Source organism: Trachinotus anak, unplaced genomic scaffold (genome assembly GCF_046630095.1).
Source record: "Trachinotus anak isolate AG129_WGS33_773 ecotype Australia unplaced genomic scaffold, CSIRO_AGI_Tana_v1 ptg000007l, whole genome shotgun sequence".
Taxonomy (NCBI): domain Eukaryota; kingdom Metazoa; phylum Chordata; class Actinopteri; order Carangiformes; family Carangidae; genus Trachinotus; species Trachinotus anak.
This window is the reverse complement of record NW_027273858.1, coordinates 12,233,807-12,260,056: the sequence shown is the minus strand read 5'-3', so window position 1 is coordinate 12,260,056 and position 26,250 is coordinate 12,233,807. Positions and strand designations below refer to the sequence as shown.

The window sequence follows — 26,250 nt, the reverse complement described above, 5'->3', positions numbered from 1 at the left end:
TGACCTATTTTTATCCTCCTCCGTTCACTTTGTCTTTTAATCTTGTAACGCTGTGGCCAGATCAGTAAAGTCTGAAAATAGACATTATCTTGGTCGCTCACTTTCTAATGTGTGGGCACGTGTGGGTGTGCATGTGTGTCTCCAGTTGTTCTTATCCTCTCCTGAACCAGGATAAAAACAGTCCCATTTGAAAAACCTTTCTATCCTCTCCCTCTCTACCTTCTTTCAGTGCTTTTGTTTACTTCTTCTTCCCCAGAGAGAAGTGCCGCTGCTCTCTGCCACTCACTCTGGGGAAAATATAGAAGCCTTTGCTAGTTTAGGCATCTGCTGGTAGAAATTGGTAGAAAAAGTGTGTTTGAAGTGTAGGTGCTTCATTTATCTATGAAGCCATGCAGGAAAATCGTGTGCACTTTATCCTACACTACAACAGATTGTCCTCCCTTTGCAGTTGCTCTGTTAGTCTAGTCAGAGACATAAGCCTGACCTTTAATTAAAGTTGTGTTGTGGTGAAACAAGCAGCAGCTAAATTTTGGGCTTATTCCTCATTTACTGAGGACTCTGCCCTGGTCTGAACAGCCACAACAAGGTCAAAACGTCCTGACACTGAATTCATCGTAATGACTTTAGCTTCCTCTTCCTCCGTGTAGGGTGTGTGTGTGTGTGTGTGTGTGTATGTACTTGTACTTGCTACATAGTAAGGACCAAAAAAGTATTTTACTAACAGAGTGAGGACATTTTGGGAAAGTGAGGACATTTTGGCCGGTCCTCACTTTTTGAGACACCTTAAAATCACATTTTGAGGGATAAGACTTGGTTTTAGAGTTATGGTTAGAATTAGGTTTAGGTTAGGGTTAGGGTTAGGGTTAGGCACTCAGTTGTGATGGTTAAGGTTAGGGTAAGGGGCTAGGGAATGCATTATGTCAATGAGTGTCCTCACAAAGATAGAAGTACAAGTGTGTGTGTGTGTGTGTGTGTGTGTGTGTGTGTGTGTGTGTGTGTGTGTGTGTGTGTGTGTGTGTGAGATATTGCTTGCACTAATAACCTTTTCCAACCCCTCATTTTGTCCTTTAGCATTGAAACATACAGCTTTTGCAGACTCTGCCTGACTTACTGATGTTGGTTTGTACATAGTCTGGGTTTACACACTCTTTCTCAGCAGCAGTGGCACAGACACACTCTTCACTTACACTAAACAGGCAGACTCAAATGCACTCCTTCTTAGCATCAAGGACGGCAGCTATTAGTCATCCCACACTGTCAGATAGTGTCCGATATGTGTAGTCTGGAGGATGAGAGGAGGCCGCGTGGGTCTGATATTAAAAGTCTGATTAGTTCTTCTCACCGAGAAAACCCTGTCCAGCAGTCCTTAGAGGTAGCACACTCCTAATCAAATGTTCCAGTTGTCGGTATCTGTGCCCAGAATACCATACAGAAGACTCTGTAAGCATCTACAGGGGCTGAACACAATATTGCGCAGACCTAAGTCAAGCTGAATGCAAATACATGCAGTAGCATTGCAACGAATAACAGATTTAAGAAGCTTTCAAAATTTGTGGCGGTATATTGCAATGATTCCCAACTGGGGGTTCTGTGCACTTGACCAAGGCAACATAAACACTAACAGTTGAAGTGTATGAAAAAAAAAAATTGTAAGAATATCCACTATTATAAAGTTAATAGCATCATTTAGTTTATGATTAGTTCATTAGAACACATTTGTAACATGAACTGTGGTGTAGATGAAGGCGCACTTGAGTTCATCCGATATGTCTGAAACACTGGGTTGAGAAACTAGATGCACATTGCTGTTGATTACATAGTTTGCTCTTCCTGTATGTGTCAACCTAATATGGTTATCATTACAGGCAACTTGTATCAGTTATTCCAACACCAAAACCAAGATTGCTGCTGCCCCAACTGCAGGGGATCTGAGATTAGATTTGCTGTGTTCAATTTTGTGCTGCGATGTTGCAAGAACACAGAAGATTATTTTCTGAAAATGTCATTTTGATTTGCAAATGAAGTGCATTGAATCAAATGAGTTTGTCTGGATAGGGTTTATTCAAGTGGGACATGTATTGATTCTGTGTTCAGGTTGTTAATATGCTTTTATATTAGGGAAATTATATTCCTCTTTGTTGAGCTTTCTAACTCCCTATCCGTGGCATATCTGTATCTGTGTGAGCGTTTTCTAAACACCTTGTCTTATTATACATACTACTAGAGAAAGCTACGAGTTTGCTGACATATTTTCTCCAAAATTCAAGTTGCTCAAGTTTGGGGAAATATCTGTCAGCTTTGCCTGCCGACTTTTCTCTTTTTGATCTTTCCTCTTCCCTGTCGTCCTTCTGTTACAGCTGTCTTGCCTTTAGCTTAGCGTTGACTGTATCCTTTGGCTCCCGCAGGATTTGTCACTGTGAAGGCGATGACGAGAGTCCTCTGATCACACCATGCCACTGCACAGGGAGCCTGCGCTTCGTCCACCAGGCCTGTCTACAGCAGTGGATCAAGAGCTCTGACACTCGCTGCTGTGAACTCTGTAAATATGAGTTCATCATGGAGACCAAGCTCAAACCGCTGCGTAAGGTAAGACACAGTTTGTATGTGTACATATCTGTCTGAACTGGAAGGTAAAGTCAATTAATGCTCATATTAGTTAGTTCAGTCTTAGTTAATAAATTGAGGCTCTTTTGTTATGAAGCTGAAAATGCCAAATGCTGTCTCCAATTTGTCACGCAGATAACACAAGTGTGACACTGAGCTCTGAAGACGTTTTCATAAGCGGAACTTTTTATAGGCAGAACGCTTCCGTTAAAGGCTCTTATCAATCACTGTGGCCTGGAGATAGCAGGACACTCTAATTAAAATTTCTCCACCCTTCATTACTTGCACAAAAGGCCTCAAACAAACGCTCCGCTGTTAATAGTTTCTGAATCCCAACGGTGAACACTGAAGTTGCTCTTGAGTGAGCGCGCAGAGAAATTCGAGATGAGATGAGGATATCGGTCTTGATATGAAGTGTTTATCAAAGGATACTTGGTTTCATCTCATACCCGCTTCTTGTCAGTGTGACCTTGCAATCGTGCCATTTCATCAATGGGCACATGAGCAATGCATTTCAATGTTGGGAGAGCCTACGCAGCCTGGATGCGGTCTATGTATTTTGTGTTTTCCTTGAATCGCTGGGCAATGTTTCCTGATGTATTGAGCAGCCAGTGACAGACAAGGTGCTTCAGTGTGCAAACAGAGCTGGCTGGCAGGCAGCAGGGTAGCTGGCCTTTGTGTGCTCAGTGCTGCATGCCACTTTTCTTTTCTATCTTATTCACCCTGCCAAGAAGCTTTGTGTAGCATTGGATCGTGATCAGAGTAGCTGACTGCTCACCATAAAATATTTAGCTCACACTCTGAGCTGCTTCAGAAAACGGCCAAGACAGGCAACAGTTAAAGTGTTAACTTTCTGTATGAAATGCGTTATGTGTGGCTCTTTTAACCTCCTCAAATGTCCTTCCTTTGTCCTCTCTGTGACAGTGGGAGAAGCTACAGATGACAGCGAGCGAGAGAAGGAAGATCATGTGTTCGGTCACCTTCCATGTTATCGCCATCACCTGTGTGGTGTGGTCGCTCTACGTTCTCATTGACAGAACAGCAGATGAAATCAGACACGGTCAGCACACACTCAGACACACAAACATACACAGAATTAACATAAGAACATTGTCTGGTGTTAGATGTAGTTTTATGTTCATCCATTCATCCACAATCCACCATCGTCTCCAAGTCATTCATGCACAGTATTTAACGACAAATCTGCATCACTGTAGTGTTATTTCAGTGCCATGAGTAGCGAGTGTGAACAGTGTGAAATGTTCTCTCTGATTGGAATACATGTGGGGGCGTTATTCACATGCAGAAGCTCAGTGGGCATCAAAGTCATGGCTGAGAACGAACAAATGTGTAGAAGAGTTTTGTCTGTGAGTTTCAGTTCTATTCAGTTCAATTTGATTTTAGAACTGTCCTCCATAAAAGAGAAAATTAGGAGATAAAAGAAAAGAAGAAAAGGGATAAAAAAAAAAAAACAGATATGTGCTCTTATCAGTCTTAGATCCAGTTTTAGATTCAATTCTCAGAGAGGTTATTATTGCAAAGTGAAGTGACTTGGGTTAATTCTTACTTAAATGGAGTTGTGGTCAGGTTTCGTGTGTGTGTGTGCTGTGAATTAAAATGGCAGTCAGTTCATGGTTAGTCTTATTGTTAAAGGAAAGAATGTAGTCAACAAACAGTCCTCACAAGGACAAACTGTTTGTTTTTATGAATGTGTACGTGTGTGCATGGGTTATTGGCACTTACATGTGTCACAGAAAAAAGAGCGCAAGGTCTGGTAGCCATGTGACAGCAGGAGTTAGTAGGTTTGTTACATAAAAGGTGAGTGTCTAAACAAACAATGATCTTAACATTTTATTTCTGAGAAGCAAATTGCTTTCTTTCTGAGAGTTAGATGAAAATTGGCACCGCTTCTGCTTCATACTAAATATGAAGCCCGCAGCCGTTTAGCTTAGCTTTGGCACAAAAGAAACAGCTAGTTAGACTACTGCCTCTGTTCAAATGTATTCAAATTAGCCTGCTAACACCACTAAAGCTGACTAATAAACACATTATATCTAAAACCAAAGTGTAAAAACAGTGTGGTTTTACCAGGGGTAATGTGCCACACTATTTCCTGGCAGGGCTCAGTCACTTTCTGGGGTCTTAAGCGTATTTCCCAAAATGACAAGAAGGCTATTTTGGCCCATAATAAGCTTTCAGATTTTGTCACCAATTTTTTGCAAAATTATATGGATGTGCCAACCTGGAACATGCTGCCGACCGTGGGCTGTAAAAGCTACAGGCAATAGTCCAGAAAGCACTCAGCAGGGTATTGGGATCTGTTAAAACATCGGAATAAGAGTAAAACAACAAGACTAGGGGTGTGAAGACCCCTTTATTTGTCCCTAGAGCCCGTGCTGCTCCCTACACCCATCATAACCAAAGGGGTCGAAGCAGCAAGTTATGGAAAGACTGACGCACCATCCTCAGAGCGCTTTGCTCTCGCCATCAGGGCTAAAAATGGAGAAGGCAGCTTTTGTAACATCCGGTGGCATGTCATCTGCTGCCACTCATTCCTCTCTGGCATGTTTGGTGCTTCTGAGACAGTGTGCAGATGGAAGAGCAGGCTGTGCCTGTTTAGCCCAACCTGATGATTCACACTTGTTCAAGTCCCTGAGGCCTGTCAGGTTCAATCACCATGGTGATGCCAAATAGTTCCTCACCAGTACTGGCTGTCCTCTGCCAAGTCACACAGAACCACAGTTGTGTTTTCTCTCACTTTGTTTGCAGATTACAACAGATTAGCTATAATACACCTTGAAATGTATTTTATTGTCTACTGTGATTTTGTGAAGCAGATTTAATGTGTTTAATGTGATTGCATGATGAATTCCATCCTAAAGTGTGCGACTGTAATATTTAACTTCACTTTAAATTTCTGGCTGTCCTTGGTAATACATGATACTTACACTCTCTTTACTCATGCAGCCGGAAAAATCCCAGGTAAACATTTCAAGTTTGACCTTTTGACTTTCAATTTGTGTTTTCCCTGTGAGCCTTTCTGTCAGCTGTATCCAGTTTTTTTCCTACTGCATTTTACAACCCTTTCCTTCCCTTTTTTGCCTTGATTTCATGATGGAAATAATTCTTCTTCACCAGGCTGGTTATAGTCTCACCACCTCACTGAATGTTCCAACATAATGAACACAGACAGACACACAGTTGAGGAACAGACCATAAATTATTTTTTTCTGTGTTATACTTAGCAGCTTGATGAGAACCAACCTCACTGACATATTCAGCTCATAAGAGGAAACAGGTGCACTGGTTCAGCTGCCTGCCTTTTAAAATAAGCAGTGCCTGTATCCCTGAGAACCAATTCATAAAGAAAGGCAGCATAAAGAATCACCTCATGTATTGATCTTCAAGTGAATTTAGTTACAGTCAATAGACTGACACAGTATAGAAAGCATTGCTGTCCTACATTTAAGTATAGATACACTAAGATGATGATGTTTGCTTTGTTTGAATTGGTTCCTCCCATAATATGAGGCATTTTTGCATTTCATTCCATACATTTATCATCAAAGTAGGATTTAGTAACTAAACCTTTGCTTCCGTCCATAAATCGAACTTGCTGACATATAATAGCCCACATGAAAAGACTGATGGGTTGCAGGTCAGCTGTGTATTTTCAAACAAGACAGACATTTTTTTTTTTCGTTCCCTTTTCTGCCTCTTATTTTTTTGTTTTGGATGATGTCGCGGCTTGTTTCAAATATTTGCACTTCCCCAAATTGCAGTTTCCTTACTCCTTGCTTGGAGCCTCATATTTCAGGGGTTACCAATTTGCAGAAATGCTGCAACTGCCTCAAGGACCACATAAATGTTTTTGCACAGTTAAGCAAATTAACTCCAAATCATTTTGTAATGCCTTCCGTGGTGTTTCAGTTTATTTTAGTGTTGTTATTCCCACTTTTCAAACAGTTTGTTTCTTTTTGTTTTATATTATTCTTTCTGGGGCATTTTGTGCCTTAATTTGACAGTGACATTGGAGAGATGACAGGAAGTGAGAGGAGAGAACGAGAGAGGAATAACATGCAACAAAGGTCCCTGGCTGGGCATGAACCAGGAAAGTTGCAGTTCATAGTCTGCGCCTGAGGCCCTAGGCCACCAGGCTGCCCCCATTTGTTTCTAGTCAGGTCACCACAGTATGAAAATCAACACTTAAAACCTGCTTATGTTAGATAATTCCATCCATCCATTTTCTATACCGCCTATCCGAACCGGGTCGCAGGGGCCACACAATAATAACATGATTTTGACCAAAATAAATACTTTACAGATTTTAAGGAAAAATACAATTAGATATGATAGAGAGTGTAGTATGCTAAAGGGAAAAGAGTCTGCAGCAATGTAAAATATATAGTACATGCTTTGCAAAAACATCAGTGTGGTCCTTGAACATTAGCCTGCTTCTCTGAAAATATACAGCACATTAAAATGCTTTCCTGTCCATTTGTCTTCCATTCAACATGTATACTGCATTGTATGATAGTTTCTCCAACTGCATACCTTCCTTGTTAAATCACATTGTAGTTCAGGATTGACCTGTTGAATGATTGACTGAAGTACATGTTAAACTTGCAGCAGCTTATTGAACCATTCTTTTCCCTCCTGTTTTCATGCTTCTTTTGTGGCCTCCTGAACTGCATTTCTTTTTCACACTCTAGTCCTTGTTTGACTCATGCAAATGTTTCTTTTGTGTCATTTTTTCTGTGTCTCAGGGATCCTGGAATGGCCTTTCTGGACCAAGCTGGTGGTAGTGGCCATTGGCTTCACAGGTGGACTGGTGTTCATGTACGTCCAGTGCAAAGTCTACATTCATCTATGGAGGAGACTCAAGGCGTACAACCGGGTCATATACGTCCAGAACCGGCCAGACACGTGTAAAAAGCTGGCGCTGGAGAAGCCACCTCTCCTGGAGCCGAGTCTCGAGAACAAGGAGGCTCTGGCCCCCACCCAGTCGGACACAAACTCCTCCCAGTACACAGAGACAGAGGACTACAGTATGGAGGTGCTCCATGTCTGACCACTTAGTCCATCAATTGGTGGTCCTACTCATACTACACATACACACACATACACAATCACACATACACACACACACACACACAAACACACACACACGGGCCCACAATGACGCCCAGACGCTCCCCTTCTTGTGATCACAGACTAACGCACTGTCCTCTTCTGGTCATTTTATGTTCCCCAAACTCCATCCACAGAGACGGATAGACCACAACTAACGTCCTCTATCCACTCCCCTCCTGTCAGACTTTATTCCTCCATCCACCTGCACCCTTTCCCGGGACTGAACTGTTTTTACTGACTTCTGTAAATGTCTGAAGCCTGGAGCATACCAGTCTGCACAAACACACACACATACACACACACTCTTGTATGTACACCTCTGGGAGAGCAGGACTGAGACAAATGGACTCATAAACAGCTCTGGAGGTTTACACGTCTCTGATGCGTGGTTTGTTTGCTTGTGGGTTTGTTAGATTTGTTCGTTTTTACCTCCTGTGAGTCTTGGGCTAACCCTCTGTGGATCAGTATGTAGCGCCGCGCATCGGATCTCTGGAACATTCCAGCCACTGCCATCTCTGTTGCTATGGTCTGTCAAGTCCGCGCAGGTCTGGGTCCGACCAGACCTTGATCTGGACATGCATTGAAGCACTTTTGTTTTTTAGTTCCCTTTCTCTAGCTCTTCTCTTTTTTTTCTCTAATATGAATTATGTTGTACATGGGGGAAAGCACACTCAAACAAACTCGGAAATGTTGTTTCCTGTTTTATTTGACATTGCATTTCTTCATACACATATATACATATATATAAACCCTCCCATGGATGACAAAAAAGGAACTGGGGTTAAAAAATGAAATCGTGCTGAAAGAAACATTTGATTGATGGGTTTTGACTATGAAATGTCAGACTCATAGCTCTAATGCGGATAGTGGAAAATCCAGCCACATGACTTCTTTACCCCAACATGAACTTTCTGAAGGCTTTGAGAATGTAAACTTTTTAAAAAATGATTAAAAAATAAATAAAATATTAAAAAAAAAAAACAACAACATTTTTTACTGGTCACAGGAAATTGCAAGATGATTTCCATGTCCATAACAAGAGCCTTTGGGCATAAACAAAGTCGCTCGTGTTTTTCTATCATGCGAATGACACAGTATTTACAGTGTGATATGTGCAGTTTTTAATATGTTGATTTGTTTGCTTAGTCATGGGATATGCCTTGGGAAATCTGCAGCTGCCTATTTTCAGTCTGTCCTCTTGTCACTCCCGCTGTGCAGGCGGTGCATTAATTGATCCCATTGATAGCTTGGATTAAAACACGAGCAGATAAGCTTTAGGTACATTTTATAATCCATCTCTACAGTTATGTTAACACACTTCAGCACAGAGGATAAGGTGCCAGATGTGATGTTTTAACATGACATTTAAGATCATTACCGGCATTTCAGATGAGCAGAAATCTCATGATGAGTGAAAGTGTCTTGTTTCTTCTTGCTGGAGTCTCCCACATGGTGGAGGATGTCTATTTTAGTATTAATCACAAGACAGCCAGCGTGTCCCCGCTCACTTGATTGAGTGTTTTTCAAACATCTGGCCTTATGTGGTTTAAAAGACACAAGTTGTTCCTGCACCTTTTCTTTTTTTTTTCATTTCTCAACAGAAGCACAGTGAAGCACAGCTTAAACACTGTCACTGCACAGTGTAACATTTTCGCTGTAGGTCATTACATTCATCAACAAACAGATCATTTATTTTTGCAATAAAAACAATGCAATACATCCATATGCTTTGCTACCTGTGACAGATACACAGTCAGCTCGCCACTCACTGATGAGCTGACTGGAGCGCCACCTGCTGGTGTGAAGCCGAAGTTGCAGCCTGAGGTAGGCAGGAGCTGATTTCTAGGGGTGATGTATTTTGGGGCTTACAGTCATTGTAAGTGCTTTTGTGTATGTGGGAGCACAGCGATGCCGGGCTCATGTTGAGCCTCACAGCCATTCCAGCACACACATTTTTAAACTCTGTCTTTGATACTAGTGTACTGTCTGTGAACAACGATGGTCCAACTACATACATACTACATGACAGTTACTGCTCAGCAGCAGCAATAAATGAAATCAGCGCTTTGTTTTTTGCAACAGTGCATAACGTACTTGTGTTACTTGTGTATATGCCCCATGGTGACTTGAGAGTCTAATACAATTTTAATACATAATACGAGCCAAGGGAGTTGTTGTGTGTCAAGTTGGATTAAGACCTAGTTATGAGAAGCTTCTCTAAAACTTCAAAACCCATGAGGCTCAGTGCAATTAGACAGATAAAAAGTGCAATTACCCTTTTGTTGTTATTCTATTCTATAGTTATGTACCGGTGTTTAATGTCCAGAGTGTCCTCTGGGTATAAAAAAAATTTGTGTTGTATTTATTTTTAAAAGAAAACAGAGTACAATTAGTTCATTTAAAAACCCCTTTCATTAGTAATTTTATGCAACTTACACTTAGGTTTTTTTCCCAGGCATAAATACCAGAAAAATCACTTCCACTCTCTGTTTTGCACTTTAGTTTGTCATTTAGATATTAGTGTTGTAAAAAGCTTAATGTGAGTATTGGCTTTTCCTTCTTGCTTTTTAAATTGCTTGCTGAATTTTGTTTTAAATATGCAGAATATAGACATTTAATCACAGCATTGCATTTGAATGTTACATGTTTTTCACATGAGAACAACAGAATATTTAGACATTCAGTTTCCTTGTAATGGAGCATTAAAGCTGGATGGTGGATTGTGCTTTTTTTTTCTACTTGTAGGAGCTGGCTCCTTTCATGAAGTCTGAGACAGAAGTTTTGATGTAGATGTTGAACCTGATGAAGATTGAAGCCACTTTAGGACGCTTTTACAAGCAGGCATGTTTCTGAGAGCAGCTTTTTCTTTCTCACTTTATTTCTTAGTGTCTCTATCACCATAAACTGATTCCTTGATTTGACCTCAGTCCTACTGAGCAGGATATTGACTGAGAAGGAAAGGTGCTTTCTCAGCCTTTAAGTCTAGATCTTTCTGTCTTTACCCCGTCTCTTCCATTTTATCATGTCTGGGAATAGTGTAACTTGCATAAAGCTACATTTGTTTACTACTGACTGGACTTGAACATATATGACTGTTCCCCTGTCTTATGATATCATTCCACAAGTTTGTCTGTGAATTTACTTTGGAATAGTAACTGTAAAGAATTTGGTAAAAGTACTTATGTTTTTAAAAAAAAATATTGATGTGTTTTCAGTTTAATTTCCCATGTTTGAACAAAGTATGTAGAGTTTAAAAGAACAACCAAATAAAAATTAAGTTACTTTTAATGCTTTGTGTTGTTTTCATGTGTTCTGGATGTAAATGTAAAGGTAACAGGATTTAAGAAGAGAGTGACACTGTTGCAAAATGTAAAAATGGTAAAAAGGTTAATGTTGCATCAGTATGATCAGATGTAGAGCAATTTAACGTTCATTTTCCGTGGTGGGTGACATCCTCTGTTTTGCACTCCTGAAAAAGGAGCAGGCAGAAATGACACACAGCAGCTATGGAACACATTTTAATTGGCACCTCCATGCAATAACATTTTATCCACTTTTCACCCAAATAAATGACAAAAAACTATTTGGAACTGTGGTTAAATCTACACTTTTGTCAAAATCACACACTCTGGTGACAAAGAGTTTTCAAACTGCATATTTGGACAGCTCAGTAACATCAGCAGAACCAGAAGAAGAGACATGATAATGTGTTTTATTCCTCACACGGCGACACTGTTTGGGATTTTGTCAGGGGACATGTTGTAGTATGGCAGCTTCTTTCCCTCGTTCCTGCTCTTGATGGAGCTGGTTATTGCTGCCAGCTGCTTTCTGAACTTCTCCATGGCCGCCTTCACTGGCTTCTCTATGAAGTGCTCATCAGGATACATGCCCAGGTACAGCTGCAGGGAGAGAGAGGAGACAGGTCACTGCAAGGGAAAAAAAGTACGTGTTGAAGCAGAAGGAAGCTTCAAACTCATGATTGTTTTGGCCGGTCCTCAAAAACAACCCAGTCTGTGATGAGCTGTGTGTCTGTGTGTGACCTTTCTGTACCTCGTTCTCCTGGTACTGGCTGAGGGCCCAGACGGCCCCCAGGTGCCAGCTGGAGCGTCCGCGGTCAGGGAGGCTCTCGATGATCAAATTCACATCTGTCACGCCTTTCTTTGTGGGCGGGGGCCTCCTCATGGTCGATGGAGCGTTGGGGATCCAGGAACACCAGTCATACTGCACAATGTACACACATGTGTGCATGCAGTACATTTACTCAAGTACTGTATCTGTTACAGCTGTAGTTGCTTTACAGATTAAGATTCTACATGAAAACCATATAAACTTAGGAAATACGGTGCAGCATAAAAGATCATTTGTCTTGTAAACAGTTCTCATTTGGTTTCTTACCCAGCAACAAAAGTAAAATGCTGCTTACACATTGATGCATCAATATTTAGAATCTAATCATGTCATATGTAATAGTCACAGCCCCATTTTTCTACAGAAACCATGCTGTTACTTTTGAGATTTTATTTTTCTGATAATACTTCTGTGCTTTCGCTTAATTTTAACAAAGGACTTAGTATTTTTAGTCTGTTATTGTGACACTTAAGTCAAGGATGAGTACTTCCTCCACCACAGTATGCAACAGAGCACACACACACACATACACACACATATATGCATAATGCATGTAATTTGTCATTTTTATACTTTAAAAAAAAAACTTTTAACCAGTCTCATAAAATAAAAATATTGAATGATTCCAGATGATCTTTCTCACCTGTCCGAAGTTGACAGCTGCGTGCTGCGCTGACGCAGTGAACACAATGATGGTCAGATACTCTGTCAGCTCCTCACATGATTTCAAGGACTTGGGAAACCCTGTGCACAGATTATGGGCAGATTGAGTTAACATGCTGATTTTAAATTATTACAAAATCACACTTGTCTTATTTGGCAAGGGTTCCTGTGTAAAAGCGCCTTGCAGCATATACTCAGGTAATGGTGAAATGCAGGAAGGGTATTACAACAGTGGAGCTCAGTGACACCATCAGACTCCTGTCTTCACCCTCAAACCATTCGTCTATGACAGAACAGATTTGAATTTGTAATGCTGCCTGTTCACTGTCCTACCTGTCTTCTCCAGAAAATCCTAGACTAATAAAATATTGAAGAGGAGCGAGCCTCCTTTCTCTATGAAAAAAGAAACTTTACGCATTGGTTGGCTGTTGCATTTTGATTGTTGTTGAAATGTTAAAGGAAAAATTATACAAAAAGGAAGGTCGGTAACGTGTACCCACCACAGTCATCGAAGTCCTGCATCCCAAAGCTGCACACGTCTTTAACGAAGGCCTGGATTTCCTCGTCTCCCTGCAGCCTCTCATCGCTGGTGTAATAAATATTCACCACATCAGACACGAAACTGCCAGAAAGAAAATAGAACTGCAGTCACAAATAGAGAAAGTAAAAAATTCTGGAACTTCAATTCCTTTGAAATTCTCTGACTCACTCTCTCTCTCACACACACACACACACGTGTTGAAATGTCCCCATGGTTTTTCACTGTTTATGTTTTGTCTCAACTGTTTCCTCTCCCTCAAACATGCGAGCTCTTCCTCCGTGCTGTCTACACAAACTCCAGAAACAATTGTCCCTCACCTCTTGGTGGCCTCCCATACCCTGTAGCCGTCATCTCTGTAGAAGTAGGTGGGAAGCTCCTCCTGGCTCTCCACGCCACGGGACTTGATCATATCAGGGAAGCACAGAGACCTGAAGGTCAGAGACTTCATGGCCTTCTGCACCAGCTGGACATGACCACCTCCACCTGTTGCGTTTGCCTTGATGAGGATGGAGAGGAAGCAGCATCATCGCATTTTATCCCTACGGCTAATTTTGAACGGAAGCAGTAAAATCACCTCTTCTCTCCCCTTCTCTCCATCCACGAACTCACCTTGTCAAAGATGCCACACTCACAGATGAGCTGCTCTCTGGCCTTGGTGTTGATGGCGATGGTGAAACGAATGTGTGGGATGAGCAGCTGAGAGAAGGAGAAGTTGCATCATCCAGTGAGATAATTAATCAATCAACTAATCAATTTACCAATTAATCAGTTAGAGTTTTACCTTATACACAGGGTGAACAGCAGGGAGCTGCCTGTACATGGCTACTGCAAAAACCTCTGTCATCAGATGTGTCCTGAGCAGGTGTGTGATGGTCTGGTGGTGCTGGAAATCAGCCGAGCGGACCCAGATCTTAGCCAGCAGCCAGTCATACTTACCATCAGTGGGCAGGAAGATCGGGGTGTTTTCACCTGGAGTCTGCCCAAGCTGTAAAAGACAGAGGACGAGGGAGAAAACTGATGAAGTGTCAACTGGAAAGGAAACATTTCACTCATAAAATAATATCCGCTGTTGCTCATTATCACAGTACCTGTATGGCGATGGGCAGGATCTTGTTCTGAGCGTTCTTGTAGAGCAGACAAATGGGAGCTGCCAGGTACTGCAGCGTGCATGGGTCTGTGCAGTTAGCACTGATGCCTTCTAGCACCTCGTAGTCTACAATGTAGATGTTACCTGCCTGGAGCCAGAACATTACTTTACACTGTGCATGAGTGGGAGAATTGAAGAGAGACATAACTGTTTTAAAGATGGCACCACAGGCACCTTCAGTAACTATCCTTGGCGAATTAAAGCTGACCGCTAATGTTTTTCTTTTGGAAATGGAAAATTCGAATAGATTCACAGAGACAGACAAAACTATGTCTACCTCTATTTCCTCCTCCAGAGTCAGCTCCCTCTCCAGGCTGACAGAAACCATCTCATGAGTGACAGGAAACTTGTCAGGAAGTTTGGTGCATTTTTGGATCACTACAGGGTTGCAGCCATTTAGAAACTGATATCCAAACATGAAGTCCTCCTTCCAGTGTTGCATCACATACTCTGTGTAATACAATAAAATATGATAAAATATAATATAACAAGATATGATATGATATGATATGATATGATATGATATGATATGATATGATATGACATGACATGACATGACATGACATGACATGACATGACATGATATGATATGATATGATATGATATGATATAATGTAATACCTGAGATTGTGTTTTTGATCCTCACAAAGATCTTCTCAAAGTCTGCAAAGTCACTCCAGGAGGACTGGAACATGTGCATGAACTGGTTCACAAACAGGTTCTCTATTCTGGAAATTTAGGGTCATCATCATCATCATCATCATAATACCCATCATTCTTATAAGCATCATTGTTATAATATTTGTCACCATAGTCACATCAAATTAGGTCCAAGTATCTGAAATCAGAAGCATTTTCCTGTAATATGTCAAACTATGTGATTAAAATGCATTCTGGGAAGGAAAATTACACGTCTTACTCTATATTTATTTATGGTCATTTTTGCAGCAAGAAGCAGCATTAAATGCAAATTTATTTCAACAATTTCCATCTGCAAAGATGCAGCAATTTGGACGCATTTGAGGCCCAATATAGCAAATCGCTGGACTCCTTTTCCATCTCAGCCACTTCCTCAGTTCACAAATCAAACATCATCATAGATCATTTTCAGAGGTTCGTCATTTTTGCAAGAACTCCTGCATGATGTCCACTGTTGCGTTTCGGTCCTGTTTTGCATTATTGTGTCTAAGTTTGGAGCGCACACATCTGCATTGAAGCACAATGCAAATGTCCCTAGTGATAAACAAACATTCATGCCTCTCTTTTTCCAGGTAGTCCTGGGTGCAGAAAATAGAAACGTGTTTTCATGCTGAAGCTCAACATCTGATCATGGCAACATGATGACCTCAAGTGCACAGCTCCACTGACTAACTGTGCCCTGTCCTGAGGGGCCTTCACAGCTATGTCAACCTGTTGAAGCTTTACTGAAGCAGGCTGTTAAGAGGGAGCACATACGCTTTAGAGTAGTTCAGGACAAAGTCCACTCCTTTCTCACTGTCAAACTGGATGTCCCGGGGCAAATCCTTGTGTCTGTTGGCATCTATGCTCATAGGAAAGCCTGGCTGCCACTCCCTCCATCTATAAAGGACAGCAGAGTTATTAGTGAGCGGTCTCAGCCTCCAACAATACTGAGTAAACTGGCACAGTGCATGTGTCGAGTGATCTTGCCTGTAGGTTTTTCTCCTCGAATCCAGCTCTTTTTGTCTGTGCTGTTTGACCACGCTGGTTTTATCATCCTGAGGCAGATATGCTATGACAGACATAAAAGACAAGTTGAGGTACAGAACAGAGCTTGTTTGTGGTTTTGTGCTGCAGACTCTGTGCAAATGAACTGATGACTACCTCGTCCATCCCGCAGCACCACTTCCTTGTCATCTACCAGCCAGCGGAAGCAGGGGAACTCCACATAGTCTCCAGCTGGGGTCTTGACTGTGATGTACTTGCAGTACCAGTCATCGTACACCCAGTATTTCTTCTTCTCGATCTTCACCAGCACAATCTCACCCAGGTCCTCCCCAACTCTCACGTCATAGGAGTCCACCTGTAATTTATTCTGCGGCTGAGTTAAGAAGTATGTGCTGGAAAAATGGTGTCATTTACTGAAACGGTTGTGTTACATTAGTTTTATCCCCAGTAAGTTCTGTCACGTTAATAGGTGTGAACTTCAGGGGAGTGAAAGTACAATGCAGAGAAAGTTTTTGGAAGCTAAACTATATATGACCTGAATAAACATTTTGTTGTAATAAAACTTGGATCAGTGAGCTGTGCTTCTTTCGCCTTTTATCATTCTTTTGACATTGAAATGTAATCTTTACAGAAATTTCAGGTTTGCATGGGACAGCAGGTAAAACTCTTTAATTTAAATACTCCATAAAGAATGTTATGAAGATGTTAGATTTTATTTTGACAGAAGTTTTAGAGCCACTTGTTCAGACTTGCCTTTGCTTATTTTATTTATTACTTATATATTGTCTTTATTTATTCATTTTTTTTCACTTTATTGTAAAACATGACGTGATATCTGATCTAGAAAGGTGCTTTATAAATAAACTTTATTTACTTTACTTATACCCGATCATCTTTAGGCAATATTTGTCATTTGAAACAAAAGGTGTGACAGTATGTCTCTGGAAAATAAACTAATGGCAGCAGTTTAATTAGTCAAGAATAAGTTTTAGTAACATTGTGGAAAGAATTTCTACAACACTGGACACTGTATATTTTATCAAGAACAACAAACATAACTTGACCAATGTTAAATTTGACTTTTTAGAAGATTTCGTTTTCCCTCAGAAGTAAAAACTGTTCATTTCATGACAGGTTTAACGAGACATACAACCCTGTAGTAACTTCTTCCTCTTCTATATCAACATGCAAAGAATTTCATCACACCCAGTGTTTGTGTGCAGGTGTCAAAGCTCATCATTCATCCGAGGAAAGAATTGGCACGTTAAGCTCGACAGCAGTGTAACATCACTTACCGCCCCCCTCTCAAAGTCATTGTACAGAGGTTTGTCCAGCAGCGTTCTCTCGCTGCATTGCTCCGTGCCCACCAGTGTAATGTAGATATAGTCATCTGTCCCTGCGAACCACTGATTCCCTGTGGCAATAGTCACTGTGTAAGAAGACATGGCAGGCTCCAGAAATGTTCAAATGCCCTCTCAGGATGAAGAAATCTGCAGGAGAGCACTTCTACTCCCAACCATGAAAAGTTCGCATCAAGTTGATGGTGAAGGCAAGTTTCCCCTTGTTGCTCAAAACTGTATTTCACCAACAAACAGCCTGAACATTTGTAATCAGACAGGAGGAGGAGGAACAGGAACACAAAAGCTCTCACTCCTCAGTTATACAAGTGAAACCCACCCTTAGACTGTAAATGAGGTCACAATATAAAATTACCGTCCTTCCAAGGTGTGTCCAGACTACAGGCATGAACATGGGAACAGGAGGAGTTAATATTATTCCAGTTGATAGTTGATAACAAATTACTTTTCCTTTATCTGAAAACAACAGGAGGGTGTTTTACGAATGTATAATAAGGCTGTCAGAGGATTTAAATTTGGATTAACTGTTTGTAACTGATGATGCGGTGCATCAAAGAACATGTGAATGTACATATCTTTTACACATCACATTTACCAGTCAAATGAGTTGGTGATATTGGTCAACAACAGGTAGTGTATTCCAACTTCAGGATACAGAAATAAATGCAAATAAATCATAGAGTTCATCTGTAGTCTTAGCGATGAAACTGGAACAACATTTACAAGGCTGTGTACGTGTGAAACACAAAGTGTGAAATGGAATTAACTTATTTCTGCCTCACTGTTTTTTTTTTTTTCTCCCTTTAATGATTGGAAAAAACAAAAAACAAGTCAGACAGTGCACCTTCTTTAAAAACAAAAAAGGATGTAACAGTGTGACAGTGCAGATAAAGATCAGTACTCACATTCACAACAAAATAAAGGTACAAGGCTTGGTACTGTTTTTATGAAGGTGACACGTAATGAAATTCTGCTTATAAAAAGCATGACAGGCAAAACTAAACATGTACAAAGAGAAAATAAAACTGACAAACATAAAAAGAGGCATTTTCATTGTTCAGGGCCTGATATAGTACATACATTTACATCTATAAATATCTGAATATTCCTTGTCTTATATAATTATCCGTTGCAGTGAGCAGCAGGAACACAGCTGATCTGAGAGGAGACCTTGATGGGACAGAGAAATCAAAAGAACAGTAGATGGAAGCTTGTGGAAACAGCAGTATTGTAGATGAACATAAAAAAGCAGAACTGCTACTAAAACTGTATTTTTTTCCTAAATGGAAGCTGCCACTTGTCACCAGTGAGAGTATATGATTATACTCTTAAGCCCAGGCAGGTGGGCCCAGTCGGATACTGCCGTCCATTTATTCTTACATACGCTTGGAAATCAATAGTTACATAACAGTCTCTCATTTACTCGCAATTTTCAAGGTGATTTGTGAGAATTACAGGTTTGGAGGTTTTTAGACTTTTGTTCGACACCAGCTTCACACATAAGGCATCCAGCTGTTCAGAGCAGCCCGGCAATTTCCATTTATTAGATGAAATCACGTCGAGGCTGAACACAGGAAGTGGAAATGAACATTTTGGTTTCAATGCAGTGAGGACAATATCTGTCCACAGTCATCTTCAATGGTGCCAGTTGTGTCAAAACGCATCTACAGTTCTTTTTACTGGTTGATGTCTTTTCTCATTGTTTGGTTAGGTTGATTGTTGAGATCACAAGTTTTGTGTTGGTTGATGGGTGAGGAGCTGCTAGTTGCTGGAGGTGACTGAAGGCAGTGGTTCCCAACCTAAATGGACAGAATTACTGGATATTCTCTGGAAAAGGAAAATAACTTGTGTTCAAATGAACACTGGAAAATGGAAATAAAGTGGAAACTGGGATCTAGTTTTTGTAAGAAAAATTACATGGAATGAAGTGACTGAAGATGTAATTTACTAACTCAAAAAAGTGGAGAATTAAGTGTTAAGTTACTTTTTAATTGGGTAGAAAAGAAGGAAAAAAAAAACATAGAGTTCTGCTGCCCAAATTTGTGTTTGTTTTTGGATTTTCTAGTTCCTGCTTTTTTTTGTGACATAAGAGAGGAATTAAAGGTGGTCCCAGCCCAAAAAGGTCAGAAACCACTGTTCTGAGGCACCTGCTCTTTGTAATTTCTCAGAGATCTAAAAACTGGGGGAGCAACTGAAGCATGTGAAGAAACTCCAATAAAACAAATCAATCACTCTAATGAAGTAAGACACTGAATGCAGACGAAGGTAGGAGGCTGAAAAGGGAGGATGCCTGTACAGCAAACTGATGAGGCGTCACGCAAACACTGGTGGTGAGTTGATGGTGCATGATTAAACAACACTTTCAGTCAGTGATTAATGTTCGGCCTTCCTGCAAACAGCATTTTGGCTGAACTGGGTTAAAAACACTGCATACATTATACTCACTATCTGACAACTTACTTTGGTTAGGCGAAACAGAAAAAAAATCATAAAGCAGCTAATCTGACTCGTATTTGATGAGAGATATATAAAATGTGTATGAGTGTTGTATCCAGCGCCGATGGTAAACAATTCAATTTATATTCAATGCTGCCACCCAGTGGCAACAAGTCGCTAAATCAATAAATACACAAAGAAAAAGCTACAGTCATGAAGTGCAAATTTCTCCTGAGTTCCTTCTGGCCAAAGTCAGACCTACATCCAAATCATGTCAAAAGGCTGACATCTTAAACATCTCTAAATATCTTTCTGATTACAGCTGAGCATCAATGTACACATATTCAATATCATCAAAGAAAAAAACAAAACAAAGGTATTTCAGCAAATGAAAACACATACAGTAACTGCTCTATTCAAGGTTTGGCAATACAATGTGAAGTTGCCTTAAACTGAAAACCCTGCAGGTGAAATATGTTATATTAACCTTAGATTTGTGTAGAAGACAAAGGCAAAGACATACAAACAGAATCATCTCCAAAGGTTACTGCACCCCAAACTTAAAGACACACAAAGCCCTGAATAAACAAAACATTGCCAATCATCTGATTATGTTTCAACCACCTTTCAACAATGGTAAAAAGAAGACATGATAAAAAAATAAAGAAAATGTGTAGCTGTAGAATTTAAGTGCTTCGGGGTGATACACTATTAAAATAAATGCATGTCACTGAGCTTATAATGATGGTTAATAAGCTAATTTGATCAATGTAAGCTGGAAGAGACCAGTGAGACTGTGTGGAGTTCTGTGTGCTGTGTGAATGAGAAGGCTGCTACACAATCAGACGGTTGTTGTTGTGCTGTCAACAACATTTTTTAAAAGCACATCATTGCCCCGAGCAATCCAACCAACCGATCAAGACCAAAGATGCTGCTGCCCACCTGTATCCATGGAGACACTGATGAGGGATTTGTTCATATTAAAGCCACAAGTTGTGTGGTTGAATAAATCATCACTTAAGAAGTGGCCAGTCACATAAGCAGGACGTAAGAGGGAATGAAACAGTACAGGCATAGAGTAAATTACTGTCTGATATCCAGTTACCTCTGTTAGCATTAACTGATTCCCTGCTGCCTTCAGTGAACCCAAGGAAAAGACGATTCCCACATTGAGGAGTTTAAGACAAAGCGAGTGAGTCCTGGATCACTCGCTGAAGGAAGCATCGAGGTGGAGCTGCTTTAATGACTCAGAACATACAGGCCCAGGTACAGACTTGGGAGTTATAAAAACAGCGGCTAGTTCAGGTGGAGGACCTGCTTCATGAACTCATAGGTGGTGAAGGCCACAGCTTGGGAGGGGACACAGCGGATGTAGTTGAGAGAAAGGCCTCGGTACAGTCCCTTCTTGATCCCGTACCGCGTGTACACGTACTTCAGGGTCTTGCTCAGTGATCTGTTCAGGTGCAGGACAGGATATTATACATCATTTAGAATAATAGAAAACACATCAAAAAAGTTTTTACATGTTTTTCTCTGAGGTGATTATGTTATGTCCTGAGGATTGTTTTTATTATGAACTCATTGAAGTAAATTTCTTATTAACCGTGTTGAGGTGAAAATAAAGTATTAAATCTTGCATCTACAAACCAGGACATTTTTTTAATTCTTGACATTACAGCAGCCATGTTAACAAAAAAACTAGGTATGCATTCTTTAAAAACCTTAAATATGAGGAGAAAGGAGATGATGCAAGAACAATGAGCAATGTTTGGACTGGCTTACTGTGAACTTGTACAGGTATGAACAGTATGTTGCTGTAGTTTTACAGCTCAGTTGCTACTCTGCCTCTTATAGTGTCGGGCCTTAACATTTTATCTAATGTAAACAGCTGAACTACCTCTGGAATTTTCTCTTCACTTATAAGCATGCAGTCCATCAAACTCTGCTTACAAAACCAAATGTGGAATCAACTTTTTCAAGTGGAAACTCCCCATTTTCTGTCCAAAACAGCCCCTTGTGCTTTTTCTGATTTGTTCTTTAAAAAAAAAAAAAAAGAAAAACCCAACCTGGATCCCTAGCAACAGAGAGAAACAGGGCCCAAACAATATTTATTAAGGACCCAATATTGCAGAGAGTGCAGAACAACTTGCCTGAAGCTGCTGTAAACAGGTTCATTTTTAAACAACTTCCCCAGTTAGAGGCACTAATGACTTCCTCAGAACAGACGTGACCACCAATTGATTCTTTAGCCACATGAGCACTTCATCTGTTACTTATGAAAGGATGAAATTCATCAGCGCTGTGCTATGCGAGTTGTTTTCATCTGTATAATTACCCTCAGTGCACCCTTACAATTAGTTCTCGTTAATTTCTCATTTCACCCATAAGACTACAATGTCACTGCAACACTGACAAATCAAAACACATCACAACAATACACTTCAATGATACTGGGAAATCTAATGGCCAAAAATTAGTCTCATCACTAGTTTATGAAGTTCACTGCACACGCTGACAGCTGTGATGTTGTATGTGGTAGATACCACAGATTAGGAATTTAGGTGTTACTTACACACATTTCTCAGAGTCAGGAAGCACAGCTCCTAACTGCATTCTTCTCCTAGCCACATCCAAGGGGTACCTAGTGATAAAATACACAATGTGACACATCAACCACAAATAAGTCAGTGCAATCAATAACACATCCCAGCCTGAAACCACAAATTAACCAGCCACGTTGTCACAAGTCTCGCGCTTGAAGCTTGTTCCCTGCCTGGCTGCCTACAGCACTTACGATATTGTCTGAGCGATGGCACCGGCCACCCCTCCACAGAGCAGGTTGACGTGGGGTTTCAGAACGAGGACTTCAGGGTTGTCTGAAGAGGGGCGACCCAGCAGCTCTGGGAAATGTTTCAAGCCGAGGCTCTTCAGCGTGCCATAGGTGAAGAATGAGAAACCTGGAGGATAAAAATGAATGGAAGACAAAGAGTCAAGCAACACAAGGAACACTCTTCACAATGATACTGGATCTTAAAGGCTGGTATCAGTCTATGCAAAAATAATCTAAATAGTCACCCGCATAAGGAGCCATTCCAATAAGTGTTGGGGTAAGTCCCCTGTAGAAGCCTGATACGCCCCCTTCCTATACAAAAAAGGAAAAACAGGCATTACAGGCAAACATGCATTGAAAGTCATACAGAGCATTTGACTTTCATGCACTTTTAATGAAAGGCTACAATGGTCATATTTGTCTGAGATGTTAAACACTTGCAGATCACCTTAAGGTAGATGGTGTGGAAGGCGTTGGCAATTCCAGTGTAGCGATGCTCTCCTTTCACCTGGAAGGCCAGTCTGGCTCGGATCACATCCAGAGGGTAGGTGCATATCACTGCAGTCATCCCTGAAAACAAACAGCATAAGAGCAAAAGTAGTAGAAAGATGCAATTTGTAACTATGGTTATGCTTCATCGTTATTTACTGAGATTAAACACTCACACATTTTGGCTGCCAAGTCTACTGTACTCTCAATCTCTTTATGCTCACGCAAGGACACGTAACTTTTTTTGAGATTTAGTAACACAATAACAAGGTGTGACACTTACTTGCATCATTGTGATGCACTATTTGTAATATTATGAGAAAGTCTGCACTGAGGTGACAAATGTAAACATCTATGATTCAAAGAGGAACAAATAACAAGGTGTGCTCAGCCAACAATCAAAAGACATACATGAGAAGAAAAAGTTGCTGGTGCAGCACATGATATCCAGCTGGCACTGAATGGAAAAGCGAGTGTTATCAGTTTGAAAGATAAATTACCTGCCATAGATCCTGCCATGAGGCGGTGGATGTGTCCAGAGATCCCAATCTGTTTACTTAGCAGCTGTTAAAGGATCAGCAGGGAGGAAGCAAAGGTTAACAGGTTTACCAATAATAAAAATTCACTGTATTTCACTTCAACTGTAGCAAAATGTCACAATACCACAAAACACACACAGTAACAACATAAAATCATATTCCCTTAATCGACCTCTATTGTCAGTTTTACTAACACTCTGTTTTTATAACTTTGCCCTTTGAAAGTCTTATTCCACAATAAAGCATGTTCTGTACCTTTTTGTAATTGTCAAAGGCCATGAACTGGATAGCTCCATAAGGGAAGATCCTGACCATCATTGCCCCATTACCCTTGTACAAGCCAAGGAAGCCTTCTTTCTTTGGCACAGCTCTGAGAGTGGAGAACACTCCTGCAAAGAAAGATCAGAAGTTTTCACTCATGTGGCACAGATGTGTGAAAACTTATTGGCTTTCTGTGTTTGCCGGCTGATGTTTTACCTAGATGTTTGTAATGGGGGTTCTGGGCTTGAAGAAGAATCTTGACTCTGTCCAGAGGAGCGATCGTAGTCTTGGCACAGCATCCTGCTACACCTAAACGAAAAGAGAGAAACACAGCATTAACACATATATCGTTCAATATCTGGCGTAAAACTCGTTGTCATCATTTTTAAGTAAGATTACATGAGGTCAAGTGCTGCTGTCGCATTATAAACTGAGCCAGTGTTGACTGACACTGGAAAAGCAGAATTTTAAAATGACAAAGACAATGTAATATACCAATTGTCTAAACTCCAAGCATTCATTAATAAAAAGTAATATTCTTGCTGGCAAATACCCGTGGCTTGCATGTGGTTTGAAGCACTGCAGTTAAACAAACTTTGTCTTTATTTTTCTGTAAACAAAACTGCTATGAAGGTTTTCATGGAGGAACCTATTTCTACGATATGGTCACGGTGAGTAGGATGGCTGTGCAGACATCCATTTCTTGGTGACAACAGAAAGCAGGAGACAGGGAAGCAATGGTAAAGGGATTCAGTCCTGCAGACATCGAGGTTGAACCTGTGTCCTAGTTTCAAACTGATGAGTCAGATAATACCTCCAGCTACAAAGGAGCGAAGCCAGTAGTAGTCCCTTTGGGCAGGGGTGCTGCTTATTGCAGGAGGTGTGGAGACCGCAGCCTCCGATGTCATCCTTTCTGCTCAGGAATCTGCCACATCCATGGCTGCACAATGTGGGAAAAACTGTTAAGGTTAGTAGCTTCCAGTGGTGGAGGATGTATCCAGATCCTTAACTAAAAGTGCTAATAGCACAGTCTCAAAATACAGCACTACAAGTAAAAGTCCTGAATTGACAATGCTACTTAAGTTATAATGTTAGTATGAATATATAATCAGGAAAATGTACTTAATGTGTAAAGTAAAAGTACTCAATACAGAAAATAGTCCCTGTGATATCATTAGATTATTATCATTATTACTCACGGATAAATGCGCTGAACAAGCGGCAATTTACTGTTGTAGCTGCACCTCATCAATATTATATAAAGTATATATTTTATACAGTGTTGCAAGAGACATTTTTCAGAACCTGATGACTATTTTCTTGATTAATTACTTGATTGGTTTGTAAAACTTGTAAATTGCCTGTCACAATTAGCAAGGGCCAAAGTGACACCTTCTAATGTCTTGTTGGGTCAAACATCAAAATTATTCAGTTCACTGTAATTTGAGAAAAGAAAAGCACAAAATCCTCACTGCTGAGAGGCTGGGACCATGAAATGTTTGGCATGTGTGCATGAAAAATTACCATTAATCAGAAAATGTTCTCTTAACTGATGAAGTAGTCATCTAATTATTTCAGCTCTGATTTTACATACTGTTGTGTAGTATACAAGTGTGCATTATATTGTAAAAGCTCTGCATGTGTTTTGTATGCAAAATCTTAATTGGTAAAGTAACTGCAACTGGTGATGTGCAATATTTCCCTCTGGTGTATAGTATACAGTAGTGTGGAATGAAAATACTCAAGCAAAGTACAAGTATGTCAAATTTGGACTTAAGTACAGCAGTTGTGTAAATATACTTAGCTACATTCCAGTACAATCAGTAGGTAGATTTAGTCAGGAGACAACATACATCCCTGAATGTCTGTTTAAAAGGGATACTCACAAGATAATGAAAACTGTCTGACGAGCAAGAAGAGCAAAGTGGGAGCTGGGTCTGATGAAATCTGGTCTAAAAATCGGCTTCTCCTTCGCTGAGTTGCAGCTTCTCTCGCCTCTGGATGTTAACATGTAGCTTTACCATAAACACAGGGTGGTGCCGCACAGAGGAGTTCGTCGTTCACTGTTTCACGTAAAAAAAAAAACACTGACAAGAACTGAAGTTATGAATGAATCTGAGGCACATTCAAGACTCATGTAACTACATTTGTGCCCTTCGCCCGTAGATGACTGAAGGCTGGAGGCGGAAAACAGTCGCATGTTGCTGACGCGAGATGACGTAAGCCAAGGGGGCGGGGACTACACGTTGAAATCAATAAACTTGATAAACATTACTTAACAGCAAGAATTATTATTGTAACACAAAATGTATTTTTTATAATATATTCACATATCCAACAAACTCTTATATCTTAAGATTTTTTTTAAATATGATCGACAAATAGGATTTTTGTAAACAGGAAGAAGACACAGTAAAACATTTATTTTGTAAATG

General features: G+C 40.4%; 3 protein-coding genes across 4 annotated transcripts in view; 1 reads left to right on the top strand and 2 right to left on the bottom strand.

The window, feature by feature from the left end:
* marchf8 (membrane-associated ring finger (C3HC4) 8) overlaps window positions 1–11,025 on the top strand; it is a 79,717-nt gene extending 68,692 nt beyond the window's left edge. Inside the window, exons 6-9 of one of the 2 annotated variants that reach the window (XM_071480608.1) lie at window positions 2,406–2,586; window positions 3,529–3,664; window positions 5,572–5,586; window positions 7,371–11,025. In XM_071480608.1, coding sequence (XP_071336709.1) covers window positions 2,406–2,586; window positions 3,529–3,664; window positions 5,572–5,586; window positions 7,371–7,675 — 637 coding nt within the window. In that variant the 3' untranslated portion in view covers window positions 7,676–11,025. The remainder of the gene's footprint in view (window positions 1–2,405; window positions 2,587–3,528; window positions 3,665–5,571; window positions 5,587–7,370) is intronic. The other variant, XM_071480607.1, reaches the window with a different exon arrangement.
* A 217-nt stretch (window positions 11,026–11,242) lies between these two features.
* Window positions 11,243–17,921, bottom strand: alox5a (arachidonate 5-lipoxygenase a). The gene is made up of 14 exons (XM_071480604.1): window positions 17,198–17,921; window positions 16,059–16,257; window positions 15,885–15,966; window positions 15,672–15,794; window positions 14,838–14,944; window positions 14,494–14,666; window positions 14,158–14,304; window positions 13,851–14,054; window positions 13,679–13,765; window positions 13,387–13,565; window positions 13,029–13,150; window positions 12,509–12,609; window positions 11,788–11,958; window positions 11,243–11,636 (listed from the first exon to the last, which is right to left on the bottom strand). The coding sequence occupies exons 1-14, from the start codon at window positions 17,345–17,347 to the stop codon at window positions 11,457–11,459; spliced, it is 2,025 nt and encodes a 674-aa protein (XP_071336705.1). The 5' UTR covers window positions 17,348–17,921; the 3' UTR covers window positions 11,243–11,456.
* A 123-nt stretch (window positions 17,922–18,044) lies between these two features.
* slc25a16 (solute carrier family 25 member 16) lies at window positions 18,045–26,013 on the bottom strand. The gene is made up of 10 exons (XM_071480605.1): window positions 25,702–26,013; window positions 24,630–24,755; window positions 24,032–24,124; window positions 23,810–23,943; window positions 23,516–23,579; window positions 22,975–23,096; window positions 22,772–22,838; window positions 22,491–22,653; window positions 22,269–22,337; window positions 18,045–21,149 (listed from the first exon to the last, which is right to left on the bottom strand). The coding sequence occupies exons 2-10, from the start codon at window positions 24,721–24,723 to the stop codon at window positions 20,993–20,995; spliced, it is 963 nt and encodes a 320-aa protein (XP_071336706.1). The 5' UTR covers window positions 24,724–24,755; window positions 25,702–26,013; the 3' UTR covers window positions 18,045–20,992.
* Between the last annotated feature and the right edge of the window lie 237 nt (window positions 26,014–26,250).